General features: G+C 42.3%; 1 protein-coding gene across 1 annotated transcript in view; it reads left to right on the top strand.

The window, feature by feature from the left end:
• TMEFF2 (transmembrane protein with EGF-like and two follistatin-like domains 2) overlaps window positions 1–26,742 on the top strand; it is a 133,170-nt gene that overhangs the window by 89,876 nt on the left and 16,552 nt on the right. The window contains exons 6-7 of the mRNA XM_009995260.1: window positions 8,746–8,894; window positions 9,994–10,053. Coding sequence (XP_009993562.1) covers window positions 8,746–8,894; window positions 9,994–10,053 — 209 coding nt within the window. The remainder of the gene's footprint in view (window positions 1–8,745; window positions 8,895–9,993; window positions 10,054–26,742) is intronic.

Here is a 26,742-nt window from a genome sequence, read left to right as displayed (position 1 = left end):
CATCCAGTTTCACAAAGACTGCTGTACACAACATATAATTCCTTTTATATAGGAATTCTGCTTTTTTTTAAAATAAATTAGGGGAGACGTTTATTTTGCCCTAAAGGTGTTAGCAAACAATTCAATGCACTGTTGAGGGCACTAGAGGCATCAGGATGCCAGATGAAGGTCGTATGATAATTGGTACTTTGAATTGTAAGAGGGAAGTAAAGGTGAAGTTTGTGATTTATTTTTTTTGTTGTCAAAAACTTGGTAAAGAAAGTTACAGGGGAAAAAAAGAAACAAACAAAAGGAGAATTAGGAAACAAGCTGCAGTGTCTTGCACAGCAGATTAAAGCAGTTCTCATGAGCTGCAGTCTACAGGATGAAGCCTTGAAAACTGGTGGGGCATGCGACCAGCAACTTACTGAGCTGGTTCTGCTCCAGGGAGGAGCCAGCACCTAGGTGGCTCTCCTTGCTCTAAGGTGGGGTGTCTCTGGGAGTGATTCCCAAAACCATTCTGAAACAACTTCTCTTAACTGGCATAACAAATGTGTTCTGAAAAATCCTAAGTATTTTTAAGCATTGCCAGACACTCCCTGCTATTCAGCAGTAGCAGCAGTGTGGCAGCTGTACAGTGATTACTCTAGCTCCTGGCTCTGTGTTCCAGCTAGACTCTCTGATTATGTGGCATTTGGTATGCAAGGAAGGGCAGTAATAAATATATTCACTACTTTAGTGCATTTCAGCTTGACATATGTCCAGTAAACAGTATTTTGGTCTCTGGCAGTCCAAAACAAAACGGAAAAAAACAAACCTGATTATTCAGCTCTTCCTTCTGTTATGATGCTTTGGGGTCCTTCAAATCATTTTCATTATGCACTACATAATAATAAAAATCTCTATGCAGTATGCTGATAATTCCGTGCATGGTCTCCCTGATTTCTAATTGTTTGAGGAACAGGATGCTGTTGAAATGCCATGCAGAAACATTGTGTCACCCTGAGGGAATCAAGCCTTTCTCCTATTACTCCTGGTGAAGATAAACGTTTGAACAGTAAAAATAGGTAAAATATCCCAGGGAAGCTACTGTGAAAAGTAGACATGCTAAAGCCCTTCATACAGAAGCTGAGCTGCAAAGGACAAAAAGGAAAAATAAATTAGATAAATAAATAAATAAATAACATTGAATGGAAGGCACTCAAAGTAAGATGTGCTTTTTCTTCTCTTGTGATCTTAAAGCAGAAGAGAAGTACTAGCAGACCCAGGAATGAAATATCACATGCTATTTTTGTGCTACCATTATAAAATATGTATTGTTTATTGTTCTGCACTGCAGCTAAAGATTTGCATCAGCCTCAAAAATACAGCAAAGTGTTTTTTTTTGAAGGAGACATGCAGTGTCTCTATTCTTTAAGCCTCTTAATGATGTTCTTCAGAGTGTGATGATAAGATTTCAATCCTCTGGCAAGCACAGGCAGATCATGAGGTATGATTCATAGGAAGTGTAAAAAATTCTGTGCCTGTGTGCATTACCAATATATTTTATGTATATTGGTTTTTATATATGTAGGTCTGTGTACTTGATGTTCAGCTGTATGTGAAACCAGGCAAAGATGCCAGGCCATTTTGCCTTCTGGCCGGAGGCATCTCTTGGTGCCATCCTCTTGGATTGTGCTCCACACACTGTACAGACCTCTATAGCAGAGAGGCCAGAGACCTCTGGCCAAGCTAACAGAAGTCCCACTAAAAGTGCCTCTGTTGAAGCTGCCAGGAATTTAACATACAACTTACCTCTCTGTAAAATGAGTTAATAGTACTAAGTCATTGCTGCTATAGGATCTGATTGCTGGAAAACTTAATGGGCTTGTAAATAGGCTGAGGATCAGAGAAGGAAGCTGGTGTTTATGTGGTCTTTTTGAGACTGATGTGGAATCAGAGGTGTGTGCAAGCCCCCTGAAGCAATCCAGTTTAGCTGCCTGTATGGGCGAGCAGCTTTAAGGATGGCTGATGAGGTGGCCAGGTGGGTAGCAGAGACGAGCTGTCACTGCTCCCCAGCACAGGGGTGTCACAGGCAGCCTGCTTCAACAAGGCATGATGCAGCAGCACAGGAAGGGGCTGAACGGGTGAGCTGAGCTCCTGGAGCCGGCAGGTGTGTGTGAGCATAACTCTGCCCAGCCTGGTTAACCTTGCCAGTCTCTGCTTAGAGCTAGTTCAAGCATCTCTGCATGGCATTGTGTTGAGACTTATTAAACATACCCAAAGCAGCCTGAGTGAAGAGTGCCCCCCCAGCCTCCTGACACACGGCTGAACCACGCTGCAATGCATGTTTGAATGCTGAGGCATAATGTTAGGCCTGGCTTCATTTCAGGTTGCCTGCTGGTAATGTTAGCAAAGATGCCCCGTGTACCAAAAAAGAAAACCTTGCAGGAATCCAAATGATAGAGAAGGCATTTGGGGCTGATTGCTGGGCTCTTTATGTAGGTATATACTGCCAGGTTAGCTTTAAGTGGCCATTTAATGTCCTGCTTGGAGGGACAGGGGCTTGGAGAGGACCATACTGGCATCCAACCAGAAACTGTGAGTTTCTGATCATTGTTTTCTAGTGAGAACAGAGGAAGATAAGAAATGTCCCTGGTGGAAATACCATAAATGTACAACAACCGTGGTTTTATTTATACACTCTTTTATGGCTAAGGGAAGGCTTTGGGCTTTTTTTATGCTGCAGAATATTGTTGGTTTTTTCCTTGCTGTTTTTATTTTTGCCTGGAGAAAATATAAGCATGTTTAAAATGACTGCAGAATGGAACATCACCTTCCCTGTGAAATAGTGCTCGATGAGACATGGTGGGATCTCACACTTGACCAAATTAACATAAACACTCAAATATCAGAGCTCTGACTAGTGAAAACTACACTAAATTTGCATTTTCACATTTTTAGCTCTCGCTTCCTTGTCTGTTTAGTTTTATGCTTTTTTTCTTGACTGACAATTCTCTTTGTGGCAGATTTATTGCTCTTCTGCTGTTTGGATCCTGTAATCAACTAGACACTTGGCTGAAGACGTTAGTCATTTCATTAAGTACTTTTTTGCAGATATCTCAGACACAATTTTCTGTTGCTCTGGTTCCAAAAAGCAAATGACCCATGGCCAGCAAAGCCTGAATATGAATCTTTAATAAACAGAGGTAGTACCAACAGTGCTTTCAGGTTTCCAAACTGCAGAGGGCTAATTAAAAGATGTTGACACTAACAAAAATGTGCCTGCTTCTGTTCCCAGTAAAACCACTCTTTTAGAAGTGTTGTCTCATTTATTCTCTTTCCTTCCCTTCAGAGCTACTTATGAAGCCTCCCTCATGCTACACACAGATATTGCATAGTAATGATTTTTAAAATATTTTTCAGTCATACTTTGCTGAAAACAGAGACTGAATAGTTGTCTTAGGAGTAGAGATAAAACATAGAGTGGGGTTCTTTTTCTCATCACTGTGTTGCTAATGATTATACTTCATTCATGTACTAAGGAAATAAAATTCTAGCATTCCCCTACATTTTATGGGCAAAGAACCATGCTCTCTCTTTTTTAAAAAAAAAAATATATTTTTTTTAATTTTTATTGAAACGCCTCCTTAAAACACTGTTCCTCCTCCAAGAGCAGTCCTTCATAGCCATGAGTCCTGTCTTCAGCAGCATGCTCTCTGCAGGCGAAGGTACTCTCTGTGCCCAGAAAATAATACCATGTGTTATTTACAGAAGAGTGGGGGGTTAGGAGCCTGTGCACTCACCGGTGTACTCAACCGTGCCTGGCTTCTTGACCCCATTCATTTTTACAGCGACTGAACAGAAAGGCAAGTTGGCTGCTTCAGCTTGGCCAAGCAGCATGGTGCAGCACATTGCCATCACTGCTGGGATGCAGACCTCTCTGAGGTCTGGGCAGCTTGCTTTTCATGGTGAAGATCTATATAGGAAGTAATTGCTGGTCTACTTCTGTGCTCTTCTTCTTTCCCTGGGAAGAGAAATAGTGACACAGGTGAAATAGTGCCAACCACTCCTAAAATGCACGTGGGCTCCCCGTGTGCTTTTTGGTTGCATTTATTGCAGTTACTGCCTTGACAGAAGCTCAGAGACAGAAGTGCAGTGACTTGCACCCTTCAAGTCAGTAGTGAGGCACAAGGAGGTGCCTGTCAGCATCTCACCAGCCACAGGCTTAGTTCAGCTGTGCCAGCTCTCCTGTAGGCATCCTCATGGGCTTCTCCAGTTTGTTAGCTACTGTCACCTCTGTCCGCAGAAACCTTCCACTCCTGCCTTGACATGATGTTCTCATCAGAGGGTCTGGCAATGTCATGAAGCTGTGCTGCAGGATGTGCCTGGGGGAGTTAGCCTAAAACCCCCTGAGGGGGTGCCCAGGTTTGCCTTTTGTCTTTTTAGTTTGTTTTGTTTTTTCTGCTTTCATGATCACCAGAATAACTAAGTGGATTGCTAGATGTTCAACTTCTCCAAGATTTTCAACATATAAAATTAAATTGCCCAGGGAGGTTATGGAATACCTCCCTGGAGGTGTTCAAGGCTAGATTGGATGAGGCTTTGTGCAGCCTGGTCTAGTGTGACGTGTCCCTGCTCATAGTGGGGAGTTTGGAACTAGATAATCTTTAAGATCCTTTCCAACCTTAACCATTCTATGACTCTATGATACTGGAATAAAATAGAGCGTATAGGAGACGTGGAATTCATCAGAGACTATCATAATGATGTGGAAGAACAGACATAGGGAAATGAGCCTTGTTTAATGATTGTTTGCAGTGACAGCCCACATTTTAATAAATTAATATATAAGCCCATAACTTGAAAGATGTGATGGCTCTATGGGACAGCATTCCGTATTTCTTCCTTTCTCAGGGGAGCTGTAGGGTATTGGCTGACAACTTGGAAGCACTTCTTCCTCACGGATGCTTTTAAAGCTGCTTTTCTGACTGCAGAAGTCATAGTTAAGTCTTACACGTGTATTTTGTGTATGCTCTTGGGTACAGTTTCATCCTATGACCCCTGAGAAGACCTCATTGACCTTCTCACAGCTTCTTGAGCCTGAGAAAAGCTCAGTCAGCCTTTTTATTGCCAAGCTTTCTTCAGTGCTACACTTAAGAGCACAGAAACCAAATGGATTTATTGATATAACTATAATCAGAAGTCATAGCCAGGATGATAAAATGGTCAAATGATCAAATTACTTAAAATTAGAGGCATATTGAAGTGCTTCAGGGACTGGGAAGCTGCAGGCAGGCATGCATCTGGCCTGTGGGTCAGCCCCGTGGCAGCTGCATTTGTATTTCCAGGCCCAAACTGCAGGGAAACCTTTGGGGATTGCGGTATCCGTGCAGCCAACAACCAGAAAGGGATGAGACCACTTTGATTTTGTGACTTGTGGAAGAATGAGAAGATAATGGGACAGAGCATGGACATAGCCAGGTTGCAGGCTGAGTGTGAGAGGCAAGGCAGCGGCGCTGGGTGCTGGTTAGGAGCGGGACAGGATTTCTGGGCGTGACAGGTGTTGGTGCGAGTCTCGCTTTGGGCTGGGGGATTCCTGTGTCCCACAGGATCTGAAGTCTTGAATACCATGAGGGCTCTTACCTAATGCATGCCCTTAGGTTCAAATGGGGCTGTCAGTGTTTGATTCTGCTTGTTTAACAGGACACAGTCCAACTTCTGCATTTTATAATGCTTAAAAAAGTGAAGGCACTTTTACCTGTGGCTGAAGGATTTCATTTTATCAAATATGTTAAGTGACATTCATTTTGTGTTTATTACATTGCCAGCACATCCTGCTTAAGGATGAGATATGCTGTGTGGCCACGTGTGCCTGGGCATGCGTGTTTGGAGTAAATGCCCCACCTTCTTCTCACTAATATACTCTTCTGGACTTCGGGGGCACGGTTGAAATGGCAGACCGCTTGTTCTTCTAGTTTGAAAAAAAGTTTGAATATACTGTCGTTTTCCTTGATAAGAGAGCTCTATAAATTAAACAGAGTCAGAGTCAGCAACCCAGGTACATTCATCTTCCTGATGCAATCCTAAGTTTAGCATTTCCTGACATATATTTGATGTTGGCTTAATTGTGCAGCCTTAAAGTAGGATATGACTATATAAGTGCAAAAGCAGTAAGGAACAGCAGGTGCAGGCTAGAAGCTGTCTGCTGAAAACTGAGAAAGGGGTGGATGATGCACAGATCCTTGCAGCAAGGAGACTGAGGTGACAAGTTTATTGTAGTGGTTTTTTACTGCCTATCTAGTCAACTCTGAAAATCAGCCTTCACACAGGAGATCCTGTAAGACTTGAGTATATTGTGTCATCCCGAGGTCGCCCCTTCTGCTCTCCTCACACACGAAGCACAAGGAGCGTGTGGTCCATGGAACTCGTATAGTATGTCCTACACACTGCAGGGTATGGCTGCAGAGATCTTGCTTGGAAAGAAAGGCTGGTCTTGCAGTTGAGATTTTTGAATGAAGTAGAGAAAAATCTTGGTTCTCTTTTCACTTTTACTGAAGGAGGTCAGAAAAGTAATTTTGGAACTTAGTTTTTTTTGGAAGGTATCAACAGATGCAAATAAATGCTTAATGGGCTCTCAAATGTTCTTTGAAGTCAGTGGGAGATAGGTCTCTGAGATTTCAGAAATCCCACACAAAGTGTTTGCATGCATCTTTAAGCATCTAAACACCTTTAAAAAATATGGCTTTTAAGTACCTAACTCTAAGCATAGGTTCCTGCATCCCCTAGGTGTTATTGAAATTGAATCCAAAGTTGCCTAGATTTCCCCTCAGGAGCACCCTTTTGTTTTAATTTTCTCACTGACTTAATTCTCTCTTAACTTGAGACATAATATATATTAACCTACACTGATTTTTTGTAGCAAAATGTAGAGAAGTGAAGTTGTTTCTGAGCTGGTTTATTACAAAAAAGCAGCATATGGCTGATTGTGTCCCATCTGAAATGCAAATGGTGGAGCTACGTGGAAAGAATTGCTATTACTTGAGCAGTAAATGTTTCCTAATAAAGTGAGTTTGACTAAGGTGGGAAGCTGAAAACAGCTGCAGGAAGAAATGACGACGGTTAATATTTCGGTGGAGCAGAATACTCTCATTCCACTGATAAGGAGGTTCTTAGGAAATGGACTGGATTTTTTCCCCTCTATTCTGTATGTTCATCAGTGTGGGGAAATGGTTACACAGGGAACCAGACTCTTTTTTTTCCACTAGTTATGAAATCATGTAATTTAATTTATTATCAGCTCTTTTCACCTTTTGCATCTTTTTGAGATGAAGTTTTCAGTATTTTGTGAACATTAGGGGAAAATAGATCTACCCAATGTAAAGAAAGTCCAAAAGAAGCTGAGTTCTGGTTCCACAGATTTTTGTCACCGTAGGCACATTTGCAGAGGCCAGAGGCCAAAGGGGGGTTGGAGAAATCTGACCCACACTGTCTAATTTCCTACACTTCCTCTTTCCACCAAAGTTTTTCTCTTGTGTATCTCCCTCTACGCTTCCAGTGGCTGAAGGTGTCCACATGTCATCTGTGAATGGGAGGTGAACTGACTTTTAAACACGTTTTAAATCAAGCAGGGAGGCTAGAGGCTGACATTTCCATTACTTAACTCTCCAAAAAAGAGCTGTGGAGTTGACGCTGTGAGGTTCAGTGCAACCAGTGGGCTGGAGCTTCAGTTGCATTACTTTGCCTTAAATGTCAGAAGGAGTCAGGAAGAGTTTAGATAGCAGCATGTGCACAGTTATGTGCTCAGAAAATCTGGGCATCTGCCAGGTTAAATCTTGGGCTTTGTCCCCAAGCAGGATCACATTGGTGTGAATGTAAGCATTGCTGAGGCTGAGCTGTCTGTTAAATGGGGTGGCTGGGGGGGATGGATGATTAGCACGCCTTTCCCTTGCTGGTGCCCAAGGGTGTCTGACATCACTAATGATAATGAAATAGGAGAAACCAAAAGAAAAAAGGCTGCAGCCTGCTGTTGGTGAAAACAATTAGGTTTCTTCATCTTCTGAGCAATGGCGAGGCTTGATGAGGTCAGGACATGTACACATTTAGTTCAGATTTGGACCAGACTGTTGAAGTGAATCCCCTGCTGTTCTTTCATTCACATCTCAGGACAGCCCAGGAGCTCATGAGTTGGGTTGTTGTGGCTCTGGAGATGTCCCCAGGCTCCTTGAGGACAGGGCCACTGCTGCTGTGCCCGCACTGTCCTATGCTGTGCTCCCAGTAGGATGAGATAAGGCTTCAGCATGACATCTTTTATTATGATCATAGCTCCTATAGATGCTGTAATTATAATCAGAATTAAGTCGTAAATCAATATAAAACCACACTTTTGTGGTGTTACATATGATGGGCAGCACCTCAACAGAGGCAAATACTGTGGCTTCTTTAATTGCAAGAGGGTGCAGAGCTTGAATTATTGCATATCTGCTGGGTGTTCATTGATTTACAAGCATTATAAGTGGTAATGCTGTGGCATAATTTTCCATGTATGAGACTCTCTTTTATCTTTCCTTTTTTGCTTTCTTTTCTTTTCTGTGTCCCTTCCCTCTCCCCACATTTCATTTCCATCCAGAAATACAAGTGACCTCTTGACAGAACTTGCCACTTTCATTCTGTTGATCTGCATTGTGCAGTCAGGAAAATAGAAACACTTTTATTTTGGAGATGTATTTATGATGTCATGAAAAAACTCTCAAATTAGCCTCTTCTTTTTTCTCCTTATCTTTTTAGGTGTGTGTGCAACATTGACTGTTCTCAAACCAACTTCAATCCTCTTTGTGCTTCCGATGGGAAATCTTATGATAATGCATGTCAAATCAAAGAGGCATCATGCCAGAAACAGGAGAAAATTGAAGTCATGTCTTTGGGTCGATGTCAAGGTAACTCTCGTAACAAAACTCATTTCAAAGAATGTTTTCAATTTTTGTTCAGGGAAAAAAAAAGAACTGGGGCTGGCTTCTTATTTGGCACTTCTCACATTTCCATTAGACTCTTTCAATTTGGATGGTACAGTGCAGGCTGAGGGGAGGGTGCAGAGCGAGACGCAAGGAGTGATGTTCATAACCCTTCCAACACTCCGCCTGGAGTGGCCAGGAACTGTTCAGCCCTGCACTGGTGTCAAAATCAGACACCTGTCAGAGCAGGACAGCAGAAGAGTCTCTCAGGATGGATCCTCTGTTGCTCCCTCAATTGGAGCAGCCCAAAGCAATCTCAGGAGGCCAAAGATGTGCTCCCAAACACAGAGCTGGTTCTTGTTTCTCATGTGACCTGCGCTGGGCCCATGAGATGCCAAAGGTCCCTGGAAGGAAATTTGGTTAATAACAGCTCAAGACTCATGGTGTTTCTCCATGAATGCCATGCTTTTTTGTGTCCAGCTCATGGGCTACTATAACACCTGTACCTGTAACCCTTGAGTTGACTTTATTTTCTTTTTAAATAAAAATTGAGGAAATTTGCCTTTAAATAGCTCCTGTAAATAACGTGTCTACTGAGGCTCAGACTCCCAATAGCTTTTTCCCCCTTAGTTTCTGACCTAAAAATCCTCAGTACATCTACTGAGAAGCCCATACTATATAGGTATATTAAACACATCCTAGTTTATTCCTATCTCTTTAAAGTTAACCACCCTACATGGCAGTTCATTTCAGGGTACAAATTAAAATTCCCTAATTACTTCAAATAGAGCAGAAATGACAACTTCTGCTTCATACTTATATATTTATCCCAGTTGCAATCTGTTATCACATATTGTTAGAAGAAAGAAAAAAAAAAATGTTTTCTTAATGGAAGATGTTGAATGTTTCATTCCAAAAAGCCAATTCCTACTGTTTTCAACTGTCAGACCCAGGGGAGCCTTGAAGCCAGCAGCAATGCTGTGCATGCAAGTGAAGCTACGTTTGCCTGGGCACTGGCAGCTGAGGCACAGTCTGTATCAAGTAGAGGCACCCCAAGCAATTCAACATCTTTCTTTTCCCACAGATAATACTACAACAACTACAAAATCAGAGGATGGGCATTACGCAAGAACAGATTATGCAGGTACAGTTCCTACTCTGTGAAAATCACCATTTCCAGGAACTATGTAAGTCACTTTTTCCCCCATTTGCTAAGACAAGATGTCCCCATCTTGTAGTATGTTATCCTTGGTTTACCTTAAGAAAACACTGTCTTCACATTACTTTTCCTTTTGCTGAAAGCTCTTTCCTCATAACAAATGGGCTTCTACCATTTTTGTCAGTATACAGGTATTTTGGTCATAAACCACCTGTTCTGACAGTGAAACTAAATTTTTAAGCTCTTTTCGCAGAATTAGCAGACATAATTGAAAATTATAGAATCGGTGCACTAGATTATGAGTATTTTTGTCACAATATAGAGGTTTAAGAAAGCGAAAATCCAGAGCATAACACAGGTGTGGCAATGAAATGTTGCCATAATAATAGAAAATATTACCTGTCTATGTTTGACTATGAAATTAATGAAGTTCCTAAAATGATTTTTTATGTGATAAATGGTTTTAATTTCTGTAGAAGCTACAGTAAAATATAATCACTGAATAGCCTTACATGGCAATTGAAATTAAAAACATGTAAATACTGGTGAGGTTTGGGAGATGTTTTTTACACCCTTTGCCTGAGAGGATTGCTTTAGAAATTGAATGTGCAGGCACGTGCATGCAGATATTCACAGCTCGCACTGAGAATTCAGGCCTTTGGGAAGGTATTGTGAAAGTGGGTCAGGTGATGCATTCGTTGCTTAAGTCTGTGATATTTTTGTGGTTTGCAAGTAGGTACTTAGAGTAGGTTTGCCTCAGCAGCTTGCTACATGGCTTAGGCGACATCCGGCTGATGGTTTCACAGGTCTTAATGTTTGTTACCAGGAGAGTCCCCTGGCATTGGTTGATTTTTGCTGGTCATTTCTTGTGAGGGCCCTTTGTGCACAACATCCCAGCATTAACAGGGTACCTATTAGAAAGGATTATTCTGTTCTTACTTCAAAATGGTGTGTGATGATTAAAACATGGAAGCCTTTCCATGGGTGAAGGGAGAATATGCAGAGAGAGAAAAGTCTTCAGTCTCTTTTCCCCAAAGCTTAGATTATTCTCAGCTTTTTTCTGGGATGTAGCAATCAGATATTTTTAAAGGCTGGAAGGCTTGAGGTTGTATCCTGTGGTGGGCAGAAGACATAGCCAAGCAGGTCAAAGTTATTTATTTTAAATTAGAAATGAAGGGAAGTAATACTGTTGTGTTAAATCCTTTACCATTCTTGCTGGAGAATTGAGGAGAGCTCTGCCATCCCCAAATCCAGATGAAGGCCTGCAGCCCCTTTTTAAGTGTTGTGCAACCTGTCCTACTCTGCTACTGTCTGGTGGTTTAGCTTTAGGATGGCAGTGACTCACATTGCCTAGAGAGGAGACAGCACATTTAAACGTGAAGCTACTGGGCTGTAACAAAAAGGGAGGGAAGGCGGCTTGAGAATGAGGGAGGAGGAGGAGGAGATCACAGTGATGACAAGAGGAAGCCAAGTCATGGGTCATAGAGGAAGAGGAGCACAGAAGATGCCTTCAGCTCAAGTGGGCAGGAGGAAGAGAACAGCTCTTGCTTAGGATAGAGTTGGTATTTCAGCCCATGCTTGAAAGGATAGTGGGTAGTAGAAAACTGATTGTAGCAAAGGGACTGGGAGTCAAGGGAGGAGCCCGGGAATAAACTGGCTACTAGTGAGGGAGGAGGGCAGAACAATGACATGGAGGAGTGGGTCTGTAGTTGAGACAGTCTCTGAGATCCGATAGGTTGGAAGGAGGTGTTGCAGCAGATGTTCCAGTGAGAGGTGATGGGGACCTGTGGTAGGGAGACAGGGCATCTCACTCCCCTGGAGCTGCAGGAGGCATGGAGGCATCCTGAATCAGCAGGGAGGTCCAGTAGGTACCTTTTTGGCACTGAAAGGCACAGTCATTGCACCTTAACAAGCAATTCCTTGAGGCTTCTGGAATGGCTCAGGCTCCAGTGGTCTTCTCAAAGGCAGTGACTGTCTCCTCTGTGTCGGTCTTATCAAGTACTATCCATTGACTTAACATGAACCACAGTTGCTTGCATCAGCTGATGACGTGTGTTCTTTTTGTGTTCTTATTCTTGCTTAAATTTGTCATTTTTAGATGTGATGGCAGCAGGTAGGGTGAAAGTTGTGTGTTCGTGCAGGGCAATCCACATGCCTCTAGTGTCCCCAGGTGTCTGTGGCATGACCCGAGCAGGAGATTCTAGGGGGAAGGGACAAAAAGCTGGAACAACCTCAGTCTTTGAGGAATACTTGGTCAGAAGGAAAAGAGCAGTATAAAACTGAGGCTCGGTAGACATCCAAGCTTCAGTATTTGCTGGGCAGGAAGCTCCATGCTGTCCTCATGTTCTTTCAAGCACAGAAACATTTGATTCAGGCTATTACAGGAGCGTGGTCTGTGCTACTTTTTTTCCCACTTTTGTATCTGCTCAGAAGGGAAATGCTGCCCTGACCAGGGAGAGCTTTGTGTGAGAAAGCACCAGTTCCTCAGCTGTTGTGCCTCTGAAGCAATATCCCTGTCCCTGCACCTTCTGGAGAACACCTTTGTTCTCTATCATTTAATGGCACAAAAAATTGCCAAGACTGTGAGTACTGCCTACTTTTTAAAACACTGACTCATATGGACTGACTTTCCCAGGGGAGAAAATAGCAGTGGGCATAACTGATGTTGTCAATTATGCTAATGCAGCAGTGCCAAATGCTCTTTGCAGAGCTTGTGGCAGCTGAGTGGTGCAGATTTTTCCATGAACACCTCCGCACGCTCAACACGGGGTCCCAGGAAGGCAGCAGCTTTGCAAACAGCCACAAATCCCAACACTCAGCTGATTTTTTTCATATTGAACTATTCAAACTGTCTGTTCAATCCATGTCTTTTCTGCCTCCTGTTCTTTCAAGCCCGTTGATCCTTGCAAATAACACACAAATCTTTCAGTTTGCAAGACCAAGAGTACTCGTTCCTTTGGAGGGTAAAGTTTTGCATTAAGTTTATGTTGCCTTGGTTTTTGAAGGGCCCTTACTTTACAGAGGCAAGGTTTACTCTAGCACTGGAACACCTGACTATTGTCAGAGACACCCAAAAAGCAGGGTTCCTTTTTCAGCAAAGCAAACACAGGGAGAGTGAGCCATAGGTGGCCTTTCTCTGATGGTGTCCGCCTCTCCAGGTTTACCAGTCTACTCTTGCCATGGCTGTGTGTGCAGTGAGTGCAGGCACAACATCTGTTTGCATGTCTTTGTGTCTCTTTCTGTGCAATTCTGGCCTCTCTTGTTTTTCGGTAGCATCAAAGTATTTATCAGACTGGGGGGGGCGTTTCACTCTTTTCAACAAATGGCAAATTGTTGATGTTGATGAAGTTTTTGAAATAAGATTTGGTTTTAGTCAGTAAATGAATGGGAGGGATTTTTCCCTCATATCTAATAGAAATATACTTTATCTTGCAATTTCCATGAAAAAGCATCTTTAAACATTTTAAATGTAACTAATGTTTTTGAATGTAGTGTTTGGAAGTCCTGTGATTTATATTTTCTTTAATTTCCCCATGATCTGTCTAAAGAAGTTGGCTGTTTCCTAGGCAATTTTCATTCAGAGCTTAGGCAACCAAGGAGTTTTGATCTTGTTTCTTCATTTGCCTATTTATTCTTCCATCTTTCTATTCCCTTATTAAGATCTGGATATTAGCAATTATTCCCCTAACTGATTTTATCCTTCCTCATTATCAAATAACAGAGATTTTTTTCAAGCCATTTTGAGCACTATAAAGAAGAAGTCATTATGGATATGCTATATTTCAATGCTATGTATTCATGAAAATTGTTAGCAAAGACACTGACAAATTTGATAGACCTATTCAATAATATCATCTTCCAGGCCAGACAACACTCCTTATATGAGCATTGATTAGATCAAGGCTTGGAAGCCAAACACCAGCAGCACAGTGAAGCTGATGATGAGGGGATTTTCAGCCCCAATAGTCAATTTTGGTGAAAAATGCACCTCTGCAAATGTATGAGCTGTATGGTTTTTTGTGGCTTGAAGGCAGTTATCTCTCCCATGGCTGCAGCCTCAGATGGTGCCTTCTGCAACTTTGGCTAGTCTGGGGACTCTCTTGCAGGTAGTACCATGGCCCCTCTTGCCGTTGCTGTGCCTGGAAAACGCTAACGAGCACAAAATGCTGCACGTCTGCTCATGGCTGCTCTGTTCCCTGCTCTCCCCCATTTCCCATGGGATTTCAAATCTACGTGACAGTCTTGGACTGCTTTCAGACTGCTTTCTGGCACTAGGGCCATCCTGGCACTACTGGCAGTGCTCAGGCGAATAATCCGGCAGATAGCCGTGTTGCCCAAGTAAACTGAGTGCTCCACCAAAAAGGGCACAGTCCATCTGTGTCAACACATCATCTTTTGGCTGGGCCAGGGCTGTGGGATGAAGGCCATGGGAGCTACCACAGATTCCTAAGGAAGAGTTCTTGGGTTCTTCAAAGAGTCTGCTCAAAAGTCCAAGTCTTGGACTCCAAAATAAATAGAATGTAGTATTCGTGTCTGAGAAAACCACCCTACAACTTTACTCAAATCTGTCACTCTGCATCATTAAATTCCAATCCCTTTGAACTGGAGAGCAAGCCATGCCTATCAAAGGCAATGTGGAGAGCTGGCAGCAGCACGCTGACCCAGCACACGTGCGAAGCACTGGGGTGTGACACATCCCTGTCTTCACAGGCTTGATACAGAGCCCGCCAAATTCAGTCACAGTCATCTTCATTGTCTGTAATAGGCCTGGAGAGGGGCCAGGAATCAGAGCAGCAGTGCTGGATTTCTAGAGAGTGATTTTTTTTTTCTTTTTTTTCTTCCCAGGAGTAAAATAGGAGAGCTTCAGATTCCTTCTCTAGATTATAACATTTTTGAAGTAGGTTAAGTTTTTAGTATAAATCACTTGATATTGTCCCTTTAAATTAAATTTTGTGTCTGTTACCTTGTCAGCCATTTCCTAAACTGGTGAAGAATAATAAAGCCCCAGAGCTTAGCTATGGGATAGAAAATATCATGAGGTTTTGCTCTGCCTTTGTGAACCAGGCTTTCCTTTCTTCTTAATGGAATTAGCAAGTGAGATGTAGGGCTGAGCACTGTGCATCCGTCACAGCTAGAGAGAAACCATTTCTCATCTGCAGCTTTGTAAAAAGGCTGGGGAAATTGCATCCTTGCATATGCAGATTTGCTTGGCTTTTGGTTCCACAGTCTCCAAGTCAGAGGCTGTCACACTAAACAAATGTATTATTTAGGAAGTGTTCCTGCTTTTCCATCAAATCACTTAATAATTGAAAAAAAACACATTTTAATATTCTGCCAGCTGTTTGGCAGTGTGAATGCTGTCTAGCTGCAGCCTCTGCCTGCATTCGCACTCAGAGGTGCATACAGTCCCAGAATTTGGGAGTACAAGTATAATACAAGTGATACATTTCTTTAAAAATGAGAATATTTTAAATGTTGTTACATTTTTAGTTGCATTTGCGAATGCAAGGTTTTATGAAAATACACATTACATTTGATTCAGAATGAAAGTTCATAAAAGGTGGCAGATGAGCTCTACAAAGCCAGGAAGGAAAACAGTATAGATTGTATTTCAGGCTGCACAGTTTGGGGTTTCTTTGCCTGTGACTTGAGGAAAGCAGTGAGGGCATCTCCCTCTGGGAGATGTAACAAATTATGCTCCACGTGCCTGAAAGTCCCTTAAAATGTCTGGTCATTCAGAAACGTAGATGTCTACATACAGTTGAAGTTTGGGGCACATAAACTCACGATGATGGAGGAACAGAGCTGCTCTCCACTTCTGAAGTAATTCCCCAATAAAGGTAGGTGGAGAAGACATTTTGGGCTTATTTTGCATACCTAATCCAAGTACTGGTGGAAAAGTTTTCAAAAGGTAGAGCAGAGGAAATGTCTCCTCCTAGTGCATGCCTGGAGGTTTCCAAAATCAAACTCAAATTTGCTGCTATAGTGTATAGTGCTGCTGGATAGTGTTTACTTAGGAATAACTGTGTGTAGCTTAGTTTTAGTTTATAAAACACAGAAAAAACACATGTTCCTATTCTAGGGTTCTTCTGACTGATTTTCAAAGGCAAGAAAGAGCTCACTGTATTCTGATAGCACGGTGGTCTCCAGACCTTCCTCTGCCTTGCAGCTCCTCCACTGTTGTTGATATCCAGAAGAAAATTTTTAAAGTAGAGGTAGAGGCCAACGGGTAGGATAATAAATCTTACTGCCAGGTACTTCTGAACTAAAGTCTGAGTAGCCAGCAGCATCAGGCCCAACTACTCACTTGGGCCCCAGACCTTCACTTGTCCTGGGTGCTTTTTTAAATGAAAAATTGCAGTTACTTCTTTTTGTAATTTTACTCCTGGTTTTCAAAAGGTGGAGTGGGGAAATTCTCACTCCAGAATTTTTCTGTGTCACCAGCAGGATTGGATAGAGGTCACATAGGACCCTCACTGACAAGTCCCATGGCAGGAAGGAAGCTACATCACTCCGGAGCACCAAGCCATGTGATTTAACAGCACTTATTCCTAACAGTCTTTTCCTGAGGAGCATGCAAAATGAAAACAGGCTTAGAGAGATTTTAAATACAAGCAGTAGGGAGAGAGAAACATTGCTTATTTAATCTGCCAGCCTCAAGGGAATACCTCACTCTTTATGAGAGCTCTCCTTTAACTTTGAATTGTGTGTGCTAAGCTTGGTAAAATGTGCCTTGTTGTTTTGGATTTCTGTTTTCTTGTGGTTTTATAATGAGAGAAACCGTGCCTTTTCATTACTTATGATTTCCCAGTGTCATGTTCATGGAACCTATAATTGTTAGCATTAAAACTTAAATTAGGTCTCAGGTGAACTGCTAGACATCTCTTTACCTAGACTGATGTAGCTCAAGGAAACAGAACATTTCCATTTGTGCCTTTAAAGCCCAGCCATTAATTTAGTCACTAACGAATGTGAATCAAAAGTCACAGAATTCATTTGTGCTTTTTTCCTATAATAAACAAATTAAGTAACGTTGTGAGTGAACATTATAAAGAAAGCTATTTGATTTACTTAGAAGCTCAGTAGCCTGAAAATTTGGTATGTCTTGCCTAAGAATTTGATGGGTATGAAACACACAGGCAAAGAAAGTATCAACTTGTAACACTGATACTGGCACTGGCATGCAGTCAGACCAGGCTGTTTCACTGTTGACAACATTCCCAAAATATTTAAGTCCCAGAAATTATTTGGGGTGTCAAGATTTGAGATGAGAGTGGACATTGTAATGCCAAGTATATTTTTCCATCTGGGGTTTACATCAGAACTGTGCAAAATTCATAAAGCTTCCTCCAAACACTGGCTCCCACTTCTGCTCCCCCAGGACTGTGTACCTTACTGGTTGTCGTTTTCCCTTTTGGTATCATGTAAGCAGTCCTCTGTAACATATTTTTCTGTTAAAGGTTATGGATAAAACGGGAATTGTACGTGCAATAGAGATGAGCAGACCTGGGTTTATGTAAGTGTTCCTACAGATTCTTCTGTTTGTGTCCTGGTCCACAAACACATCACATATCCTTTACCCATGTTTTGTCTTGTTTGGAGCATAGAAATCCAGCTTCCTTAGCAAATCTGAGCCTTTCAGTACCTGCTGATCTTTATTCTCTGCTCAGTATCTGTGTTTTGATCAGAAGAATAAATAAGCTCAAAAGGAGGCAGAGCTTGCAGAAAAACCTTTTCATTCTCACACATCAAATTGTGATCCCTAAAACTCAACAAAAGTTGAATCGTGTCTCATTTCTTGAGTTGTCTTAAACCAGATACTACCTTTCTAAGTAGGACCTCTCATGGCAAATGATACCCTGAAGAAATGAATGCAGGAAGAGACCCTTGGAAAAATCACTGTCATGGTTTGCAGTCATGCAATTTGTTACGCTCTAGTTAAAGCCACTCCCAGAATTTGCTTTTCCCAGCCTTTGTTTTCAGAGGTTTGTGGAAATGACAATCTAGCAACATCCTCCACATGCACTGTTCAGCTGCCTTTAACATATGGAATATGCACCCTAATACTTAACCTCACAGAGCATGTGGGCTTTGCCCTTGTGAACAGATACACATTTATTTAAAAAAAAAAAAAAAAGTAATTTTCTATCTGACTAAATCACATTATGGCACCCAATACTGTACCTTTGCCACTTCTTAGATGAGGTATCCCCCCCACTTGCAGACTCCTTCTTTGAGATATAGCGGCAGTAAATAACAAGAGCTCTTTATATTAGTTGAACAATGCAGGAAGAGTCCAGCCGCAAAGTGGCTTTAACAGATCTGTACTTAAATTTACTGCAGACAGCCCCAAACTCACTTTACAACAGAAGTCAGAGGAAAGCTTAGATTCTTCTCCAGTTGTGGCCCAGAAAATACTGTGCAGCCTAGTTCCTTTATAGGACCTCTTCTCTTGTCTATAGACAACAGAAGCATGGAGGTAGAGTCTGAGACATAGTAAGCTGCAAGGTGGTGGCATGTGTGACTCTTCTGATACTCTGCTATGACAACTGAGTTTCACCCTGTGTCAGCTCTGGTGCTTGTTTAGGTATCGGTCTGTAACTCCTACTAGTTCATCCACATGCTAGGAAAATGGTAGATACCAACTTTCTTTGGCCTTTTGACATCTTGGTGAAGGCATTTCCCTCTTGATAGCATCTTGTTTCCCTTCTCAGCCTGCCTGTATCCCCTTCAAGAAGGAAAAATTGAAAAAGTATTTGAGACAAAACTCTGTAAGTCTTCCCTAAGGAACAGGTTAGGAAAATTAATACTGTTGTCTGGATTTGTAGAGGAATTTCACTCAAGCCTTGATTCCACCCTTCCTCTGGGCTCCCAGCATGTCGATTACTCAAGAGTCATCCTTGAAGGATGCTGTTTTAGATGATGCACAGCAGATATTTGCCATCCATGACACTAGTTTGAATTAGTTAATGGATATTAATGACTACCACAGTGTATTTTTATGCCTAGCAGCTCTATTTTAGGCCTAGTTTCTGTAGTTCTGCTGTTAGGAATTGCAGAGCCTTCCCAAGGAATTGTGAGTTACTTATAATGAGATGCTAGAATGTCTGTTTTCAGGGAACATCAACATTTAAATATTTGTGTTTGATCTAGTCTGAAATGTAGAAAAAAATATAAAAATTAAATATTCATAGAACTGAATTTCTTCCAGATTTTGTTTCATGGGAAGTTGTGGCATTCTTTATGAAATTTGAAATATCAAAATATCATGAGAGGAAAGAATGTGACAGTTGTAATAAGTAAGTTGTATAGTAGGGAAGGTTGCTACTTAGAACTGATTGAAACATGATCTTTTCTAGAATGAGTATCATCATGTCAAATTACAGTACAAACACTAGATAATTTGATCATTTAGACATGCGAGTTGCTAACCTGAGCCTTAAGATAAAGGCTTTCACCTAGACCCAGGAAGTAAATACATTTGGTAGAATGGAAAGAAATGCTGTTGGGGAAGAAAAGAAAGAGCTAGAGTATTTATTTTTGATAGAACTTCAGAATTAGACCACATGAACACAAGTAGCAATTTTTGCCTAGTTTCATGGATTTGAGTAAAGAAAGGAAAGTCAGACAAGCATCTTCCTGCATAATTTTAACTTTCCTGATTGCTCAAACAATGCAATGTACCTGTTCTTTTTGTATTTCTTAACATTTAGGGTATGAGACACTGAAACCATTAGTGACAGAAATCTGCTACTTAAGAAAAATGGAATGGTTTATAGACAACAGGAAATGCTGTGGGGATGCAGCATTTTGAATATCAGCTGTGCCACCTCAGCTGCTTCTTTCCATAGAAGCATTTCTCCACATTTGGGAGAAGCCCAGCCTTGGTAGTTTGAGGCACATGTCTGTACCACCGAGCAAGTGGAAGCCCTCTTGAAAGCTCAGGTTTGAAATGCAGCATTTACCTGCTTAGCAAGGTGACTTCCTGCACATTGGGGCTGTCATTTTGCCATCTACCCATGAGCATTTAATTAGCATGAAACACTCTTCCCAAAAATACAACCACTGCAACCCAAGTGTGCTGGCACAGACCCAGTGGCAGTGCATTTCAGAGTGTTATCAGCACTGAATTGAAATGCACTTCCTTGCCCATTGCTGCTATCACCAGCCTTAGCCATTTTAGACTGTGTTACATAACAAAATGTTTTTCAGGAGGGAAAAAAATAAATTAAAACCCTCCCTGTGATTTTAATATCCCTTTTATTTTGTCTATGGTTTAAAGCTGTGTGAGGTGTACATCAAAAACACCCCCTCTCTAGGGTATTTAATTTATAATTTAATTTAGTAATGGAAGTGTACTTCCATCTAGCTAGGATGGAAAAGGATTAAATAAAAAAAACACTGTTCTAAAATCAAGTAGCATAAGTCTGGTCTGTCTCTGTGCTCTGCAAATGAAGTAGCCACAGGAAGGGCTTGTTATTAGTCTGTAATATCAAAACTGGTAAACCATTAGTGTTTTGTCAGGCATAATACATGCTAAACATTTTTCTCTGGCAGATTGCCTCAACAAGAACTGTGACTGTTTTTAGACACATCTGGCACTGTGGATTTTTTATTTTTTTTCCATCCTGCATTTCAGTGATTTAAAGGGCCTTGGCTGGGCAGAAGGATGTCAGCTCTTTGGTTTAAAATACTGTTAGAAGAGCGAATACGATTTAAAGAGGCAGTAGGAAAAATTCTGACCTCTCTGACTTGCTGAAGCTAGTGGGAAAATGGCCACTGAGTTTAATGACTTCGTGATTTCTCCATACTGCTTGTTCATCCACTTTTATTCATAGTAAATTTTCCATTTGCTTTTCCATTCAGCTTCTCCCACTTTTAATAATAGCTGTAGGAGTGAGTTCTGGGATAAAATAGCAAACCCTTTAGTTACACAAATGCCATCTCAACAGCTTACTTCTGTGGCACTTCAGTAAGATAACAGTAGGAATGGGTGCAGGTATATAAAACTAGCAAATGAAGGTATTAATTTATAAAAAAGATGCTCTTAATAGACTTTTCTGGCAGTGCTTCAAAATGGGCTGTGTGACCAGTGATGAATCCCAGGACCTGTGTGTTGTAGAAAAGCTATTCTGCTCTTTATGGAAAGAAATAGCAGGGCAAGCTCTGCACTCACTTTGTGTCCTGCCATGCCAAAATACACTAACATGGTGGGGAAGCCATTTCAAGAGACAGAGTCTGAGCTGGGTCTATGGAGAAGTCACTTCAAGGTTATTGTGCTTCTGGAAGAGTTTGCAGTCATCAGAGGAGGAGAAGTGATGGCTCCATACCAGTGTCTTCAGTGCAAAGCATGCCCTGGAAGGGTCTCTTTCAGCTCCTGAGGCTACTGAGAGGCACAAAGTATGTTCTGCAATGTTGGGTGGTCTCCTCAGCTCAGAGACCAATTATTGCCTGATAGACCTTTTGACATTTGAGTAATAGTAAAGCAAGATTGGACCCTTTTATTGAAAAAACAAGAGGATGCAGAGGTTTTGGCTTTATCCTGCCACTGAACGTTCTTGACAGATGGGAAACAAAGTGTATCTTTGGAAAATTAGGTAAAAGAATACAGTAGGTTTTGCTGCGGTGGCATTTTATATTGTTTTACCATTTTCTCCTATACTTAAAAATGGGAATAGTAATTGTATTTTTCCAGCTTCAGGTATGGGAAAGGAAACATATTGGACTTCTTACTGAGTAGGAATTTCTAATGTATAGTCTGCTCAAAACTGATCTTAGCAGCCACAAAAGATTTTAACAATAGAACTAGGCAGATACAGAAAGCAAAGTTGTAAATTTTGTGGACCCATTACAATGCAGCACTCAAGGGAGACAGGTGAGTAAAAATAGAGGCAAACTGAGCAGGATTTCTGCCTCAGCAAGTGTGGAGCTTTGCTTTGTACAGAGCAGTGATGGCAGTTTTGCAACATGCCAATAAAATGTATTTACTTTCCTGAATAGCCTGAACAAAAGCAGTGAAAAGCATGGCTTTTTAGCCAACAATGCATATATCTCTGAGGAGTCACAGGCCACTCAGGGTCATGGTCTGGTAACTAAAATAACCAAGATTTGCACAAGGGATTTGCCAGGCATGTGACTCAAGAAGCATTGAAAATACCATCTATGAGTTACGTATTTCTATTTCAGTCTCCTGTTTTCTTATACACACTTCCCCCAAATTCTGCAGCTCTTTCTCCAGTTTCCTGGATGAATTCTCTCAGGCAGCATGTTTTTACAAGCACAGATGCTACCTTGGAAAAAAAAGAGGGAAGCGAGCCAAGTAAGTGTCACACTCCCCCAGAAAAGAAAAAAAAAAAGACTGCTTTTAGTAAGGAAAATTGAATATAAAGTTGATGCCAAACTAGGGCTGTGAAACCTTCAGCTTGTCAAAAGGACTGAGGAAACACCTCCAAAGTGATGTCCCTAACCTACTTGTCCGTGCTGTCACATACCTGGGTAACCTTTCCATCTCTGTGCCTCCTATCAAGCCTCACTGGCAGGTATGCCATTCATACTTGCTTTCAGTTGTAATTTTTTTTAGTTTGCTTAAAGTGTACAACCAAAAAGTAAATTCTCATGGCGTGCTGGCAGACCTAAGTGTAAGTCATAAACCTTTTAAAATAGTGCTTCTTGCCATCCATTCATCTCCCCAGAAAACAATCCATTCAGATCCAGAGTTCTTATTGGAAATCAGGGGACAGCACAGTAATTGGATGAAGATGTGATTTTATTTACTGCAGTTTCTCAAAATGAAGCTCCTCTTTTGTTTCATTGATCACCTGCCCAATCTTTCTGCCAGTGAAAGCCACTCACACACATGAAGAGACAGGGTGAGAATTGCTGGAAAATGCAGCTTCCTTTTACATAAAATGTGTGTGTGCCTCTGATAATAATAAGGTGAATACAGATGGTAAGTGCATCTCCATACAAGCATGGAAAGATGCTTTGTTAATCCACAGTTCAATTGCTTAAAAGCAATTTTTATCCTTAAAAATTCAAAGAGCTAGCTGCATCAATACTTAAAATTCCTGCCAGCCCCATGTGCCATAGAGGGACGAACTTCAGGACACTGGGATGGCACATGCAAACTGGAGACCTTTGGATTCTGTGTCATTGTAGGGATTACAGGGGAGAGGAAGAAACTGTATTTAACAGTCCAGAGGTGGACTGGAAATGCCAAATTAAATTTACAGGTGTTGTTCCAGGAACATACCAGGCCCAGTCAGGTGTGGAGCATGAGTTAGCCTGGTGGCAATTTCAAGACCATAACTCAGGGCTCTACGATGCCCTGTTTTACTGCTCCTCCAGAACAAATCTGCACCAAAAGTGTTGTCTATAGCTCCTAGGCAGTCTGTAATTTTTTCCAGCAGAACATAAGCATATTTTATCCTATTGTGTTTATGAAAAAATGTCCTTAGTTTAATTCCCATGTAGCCATTCAGAGCCATGCAGCAGTCACAGCTTGCCCCAATGTGAGGCATGTGCCAGCCAGCCACACAGTCCAACCAGGCACAGAGACCACTTGCTCCCCAGTTCTCCCATTTCAGCATCCCCACAGTGGAAAAGGTACGTCCCAGGTGGGCAGAGCTGCATTGAGAGCTAGAATCCTCTTCCTCTGGATGGGCACCAAAGGCAGAGGCCTCCCTGAGCCCCCTCCCAACACACGCACAGCTGGGAGATGGGAAAGATCATTATTCATGTCACTGTCCCCTGGGGCAGTGCCAGCAAAACGATCTTGCTCCCTCCGCACATCAATATTCTTGACACCTGTCTTAAAACTTAGGTCATGCATATCCATCTACCCTTGGAAAAGTGTCAGAAGGGTACAGATATCCCTGCACTATTTTTAGGGCCGTATCAAAAGTATTTATCAGCTTTCTGGCACGTGATCCCATTTGTCATATTTGATGCTACCTACCAGTCAGCAGGGGACCAGGATGAAATATTTTAGAAACACAGTGGTGAATGGGTGGAACTCTGTAAGCTAGACTGTAAGGAAGACTGCAGTGATGGTAAAAGGTGAGTCCCAGGGGTTGTTGTGCCTGTTTGTCACAGTTGGGAAGCACCTGTTGCAGTCTGAACAGCAGACAGAACAGGGGCTTGAGGCAGTGGCTCATCCTCACCTCAGCATTTCCCCACCCACAGGGCAGCAAGAATGTGGAGGAGGTCTGCTGGGAGCCACAGAGCAGGGCAGCACTGTGAGAGAGGGGATGGCTGGTGTCTGGTGGCACTGTGAGAGGGGGGTTGGCTGATGGCTGCTGACTTCACCAGCCCCTCTGCCTGCCACCCATACTCCCACGCCGCCCTGCCATGCTGGAATAACCTCTTCCTTCAGCTTGCGCCCCAGGCTGCGCGTCCCAGTGGGAACATGTACAAGTACAGGGCTCGATCTCTCTATGAAAAGTAACTTGTACTCATCACACTAGGTGGTGAGAGATGCTGAGACACACTTTTTCCCATTGTCAACAGGAAGCTCTTCCAACTTCTGCCTTACACGCAGCGAGCGGCTCTTTAACGTGCAGGTAACGTTTGTCACCCTCATGCCATGAAATTGGGACGTTTTCCTAGCACAGTTGGCTTTTAGAAGGCAATGTATTCAGGTTGAAACTTTGCCCGCATACCATCTGCTTCAGCCTTATCTTTCTTTGACAAGAAAGCCGAATATATAATGTCAGCTTGGCTTTCCCTGCCTTACATAAGGGTGTGGTTTTGTGTTAGGTTTGCCTTTTTAGAGCTCCCTGGCAGGTCTTGCAACAAGCCTTTGCTCTTGTTTCCAAGTGAAAGATCAGTGACAAAAATCAATATCATCTTCATAGCTGTAATGACTGTGACCCACAGCCTTTTTCAGGATGACCACAAGCTTCCATCATATGTCTGAGGCCTATTTGCAAATATTGATTTGTATTTGAGATTATCTGTAGCCATTTCATGTGAAATCTTAAGGTCTTGCAGTTTTGCTCTCTATAGTCCATTTGCAATCAAAGGTACAGCTTAATCATAAGACCTGCCCAGGGTTGCCAAGTTATGAAAATGAGGTGTTTCAGGGTTTTTTAAGCTGTTTAAAGAGATGATTTACAGAAAGCTCCAATTGAGCACTGCTTTGGAGCTGCAGCAACCCCTGTTTACTCAAAGAGGGGGTTGGAAAGTGGAACCTTCATATGCAAATCTATGGCATTTGGAAATGTCATATAGCTGCATCTACATATAAATAAGCCACTCACAGACTACTGCACTAGCAAGGCTGCTTTGATATAGAAATTGCATAGAAGTAGCACACAAAGCAGAGGCAGCAGGACACCACTGGGTCAAGTTCAGGGAGTTTTGTTCCTTAATCACCACTTAACTACATTAACTAATGTAGCTGCATGTTAGACTGAGATCAGCTGTGAATAGCTGCTCTTTGGTTTTGCTGCCTGGGAGAAGCACTACGTGCCACATGGGGCTGCGAAGTAGGGACAATGGTCTGGCTTCTGTGTCCTCAAAGGCAGCACTGCTTCCTGTGTCAGCATCCCTCCTTGCTGCCTTCTGCCTTGTTCTGTAGATCCATACCTGCTTCCTTGGAAAGAGACACAATTTGGTCATACAAAGAAACATCTGCTGCGACTAACATCCACGTACTGGGGTGGCATTTCCATCTTTGTTTAATCTGATACTAAAGAGGAAATTGCAACTCTCAGACATACTTTTTCAGAGAGGAGTCTAGGCGTGGTTGCCATTGCCTCTTTTTAACCACCTCCAGCCTGGCACTAATGGGCAGCTGGAGGGGAGGAAAAGCGAGGCATTGGGAGGAATTTCTCACAGAGGGGTGACACCTGCTGTGCTTGTGCTGTGCCATGTGTGATGGATACAGCAGTCACCCGTCTGCCTTCAGGCACACAGCCTAATTGGAGGGAACCTCACAAATCTCTAAACTGACATCAGCTTTTTTTTCAACACAGAATTACAATAATAATGTTAACTCATTCTCTAAGGCCTCTGTCCTGAGCTGCCTGAGGAGATCATATGCAAGGGGAAAAACTACAACCTTGTTCCTTTCCATGGCTGGTTTCTGAAGGGGAGGAAGCTGCTCCCATGGGGCCAGCAGCACCTCTCCTAGGCAGGGGGATCTGGGTGAAGGGGACATGAGTGGTGTGCCAAAAACAAAGACTAGCTTAGTTAGCACAAAGAGGGATTCAGTCTATTCTGTGAATGGAGTTAACGCAGATGTATTCAGTCTTGGCACAAAAGAAGGAAGCACAGACTTTAAGGGCCCCTTTACCCAGGGCTTTGATATATCCACAACATGGCCCCACATCATTAAGTCACATCTATAGTAACAATCACAGGCCTCAAGACCAGCCACTGCTGTGGCCATCTTCAGGAGCTTCATCTGTGTAATTTATCCACAAAAGTATTGAGAGGTGGACTTGGTAACAGCCAACACAGAGACAATACAGGGAGATGAAGGCCTTCCCAGTTTATTGGAGTGGAAGGTAGGTTGGTGCCTTTCACATCCATCAATGAACAGCTCTGTGAAGCTGCTGAAGGAAGAGCTCAGTGTGTCACCTCTTCATGTTCTTGAATCAAGTGTGGAAGCACTTGTGCAGCATCTGCTTTTAACAGCAGCGACTGCTGCTTTTACCAACAGCCTCAGCA

Source organism: Chaetura pelagica, unplaced genomic scaffold (genome assembly GCF_000747805.2).
Source record: "Chaetura pelagica isolate M959 unplaced genomic scaffold, ChaPel_1.0 scaffold33, whole genome shotgun sequence".
NCBI classification, from domain to species: Eukaryota; Metazoa; Chordata; class Aves; order Apodiformes; family Apodidae; genus Chaetura; species Chaetura pelagica.
Note: the sequence above shows the minus strand (reverse complement) of the source record. Positions and strands in the feature narration are given on the sequence as shown.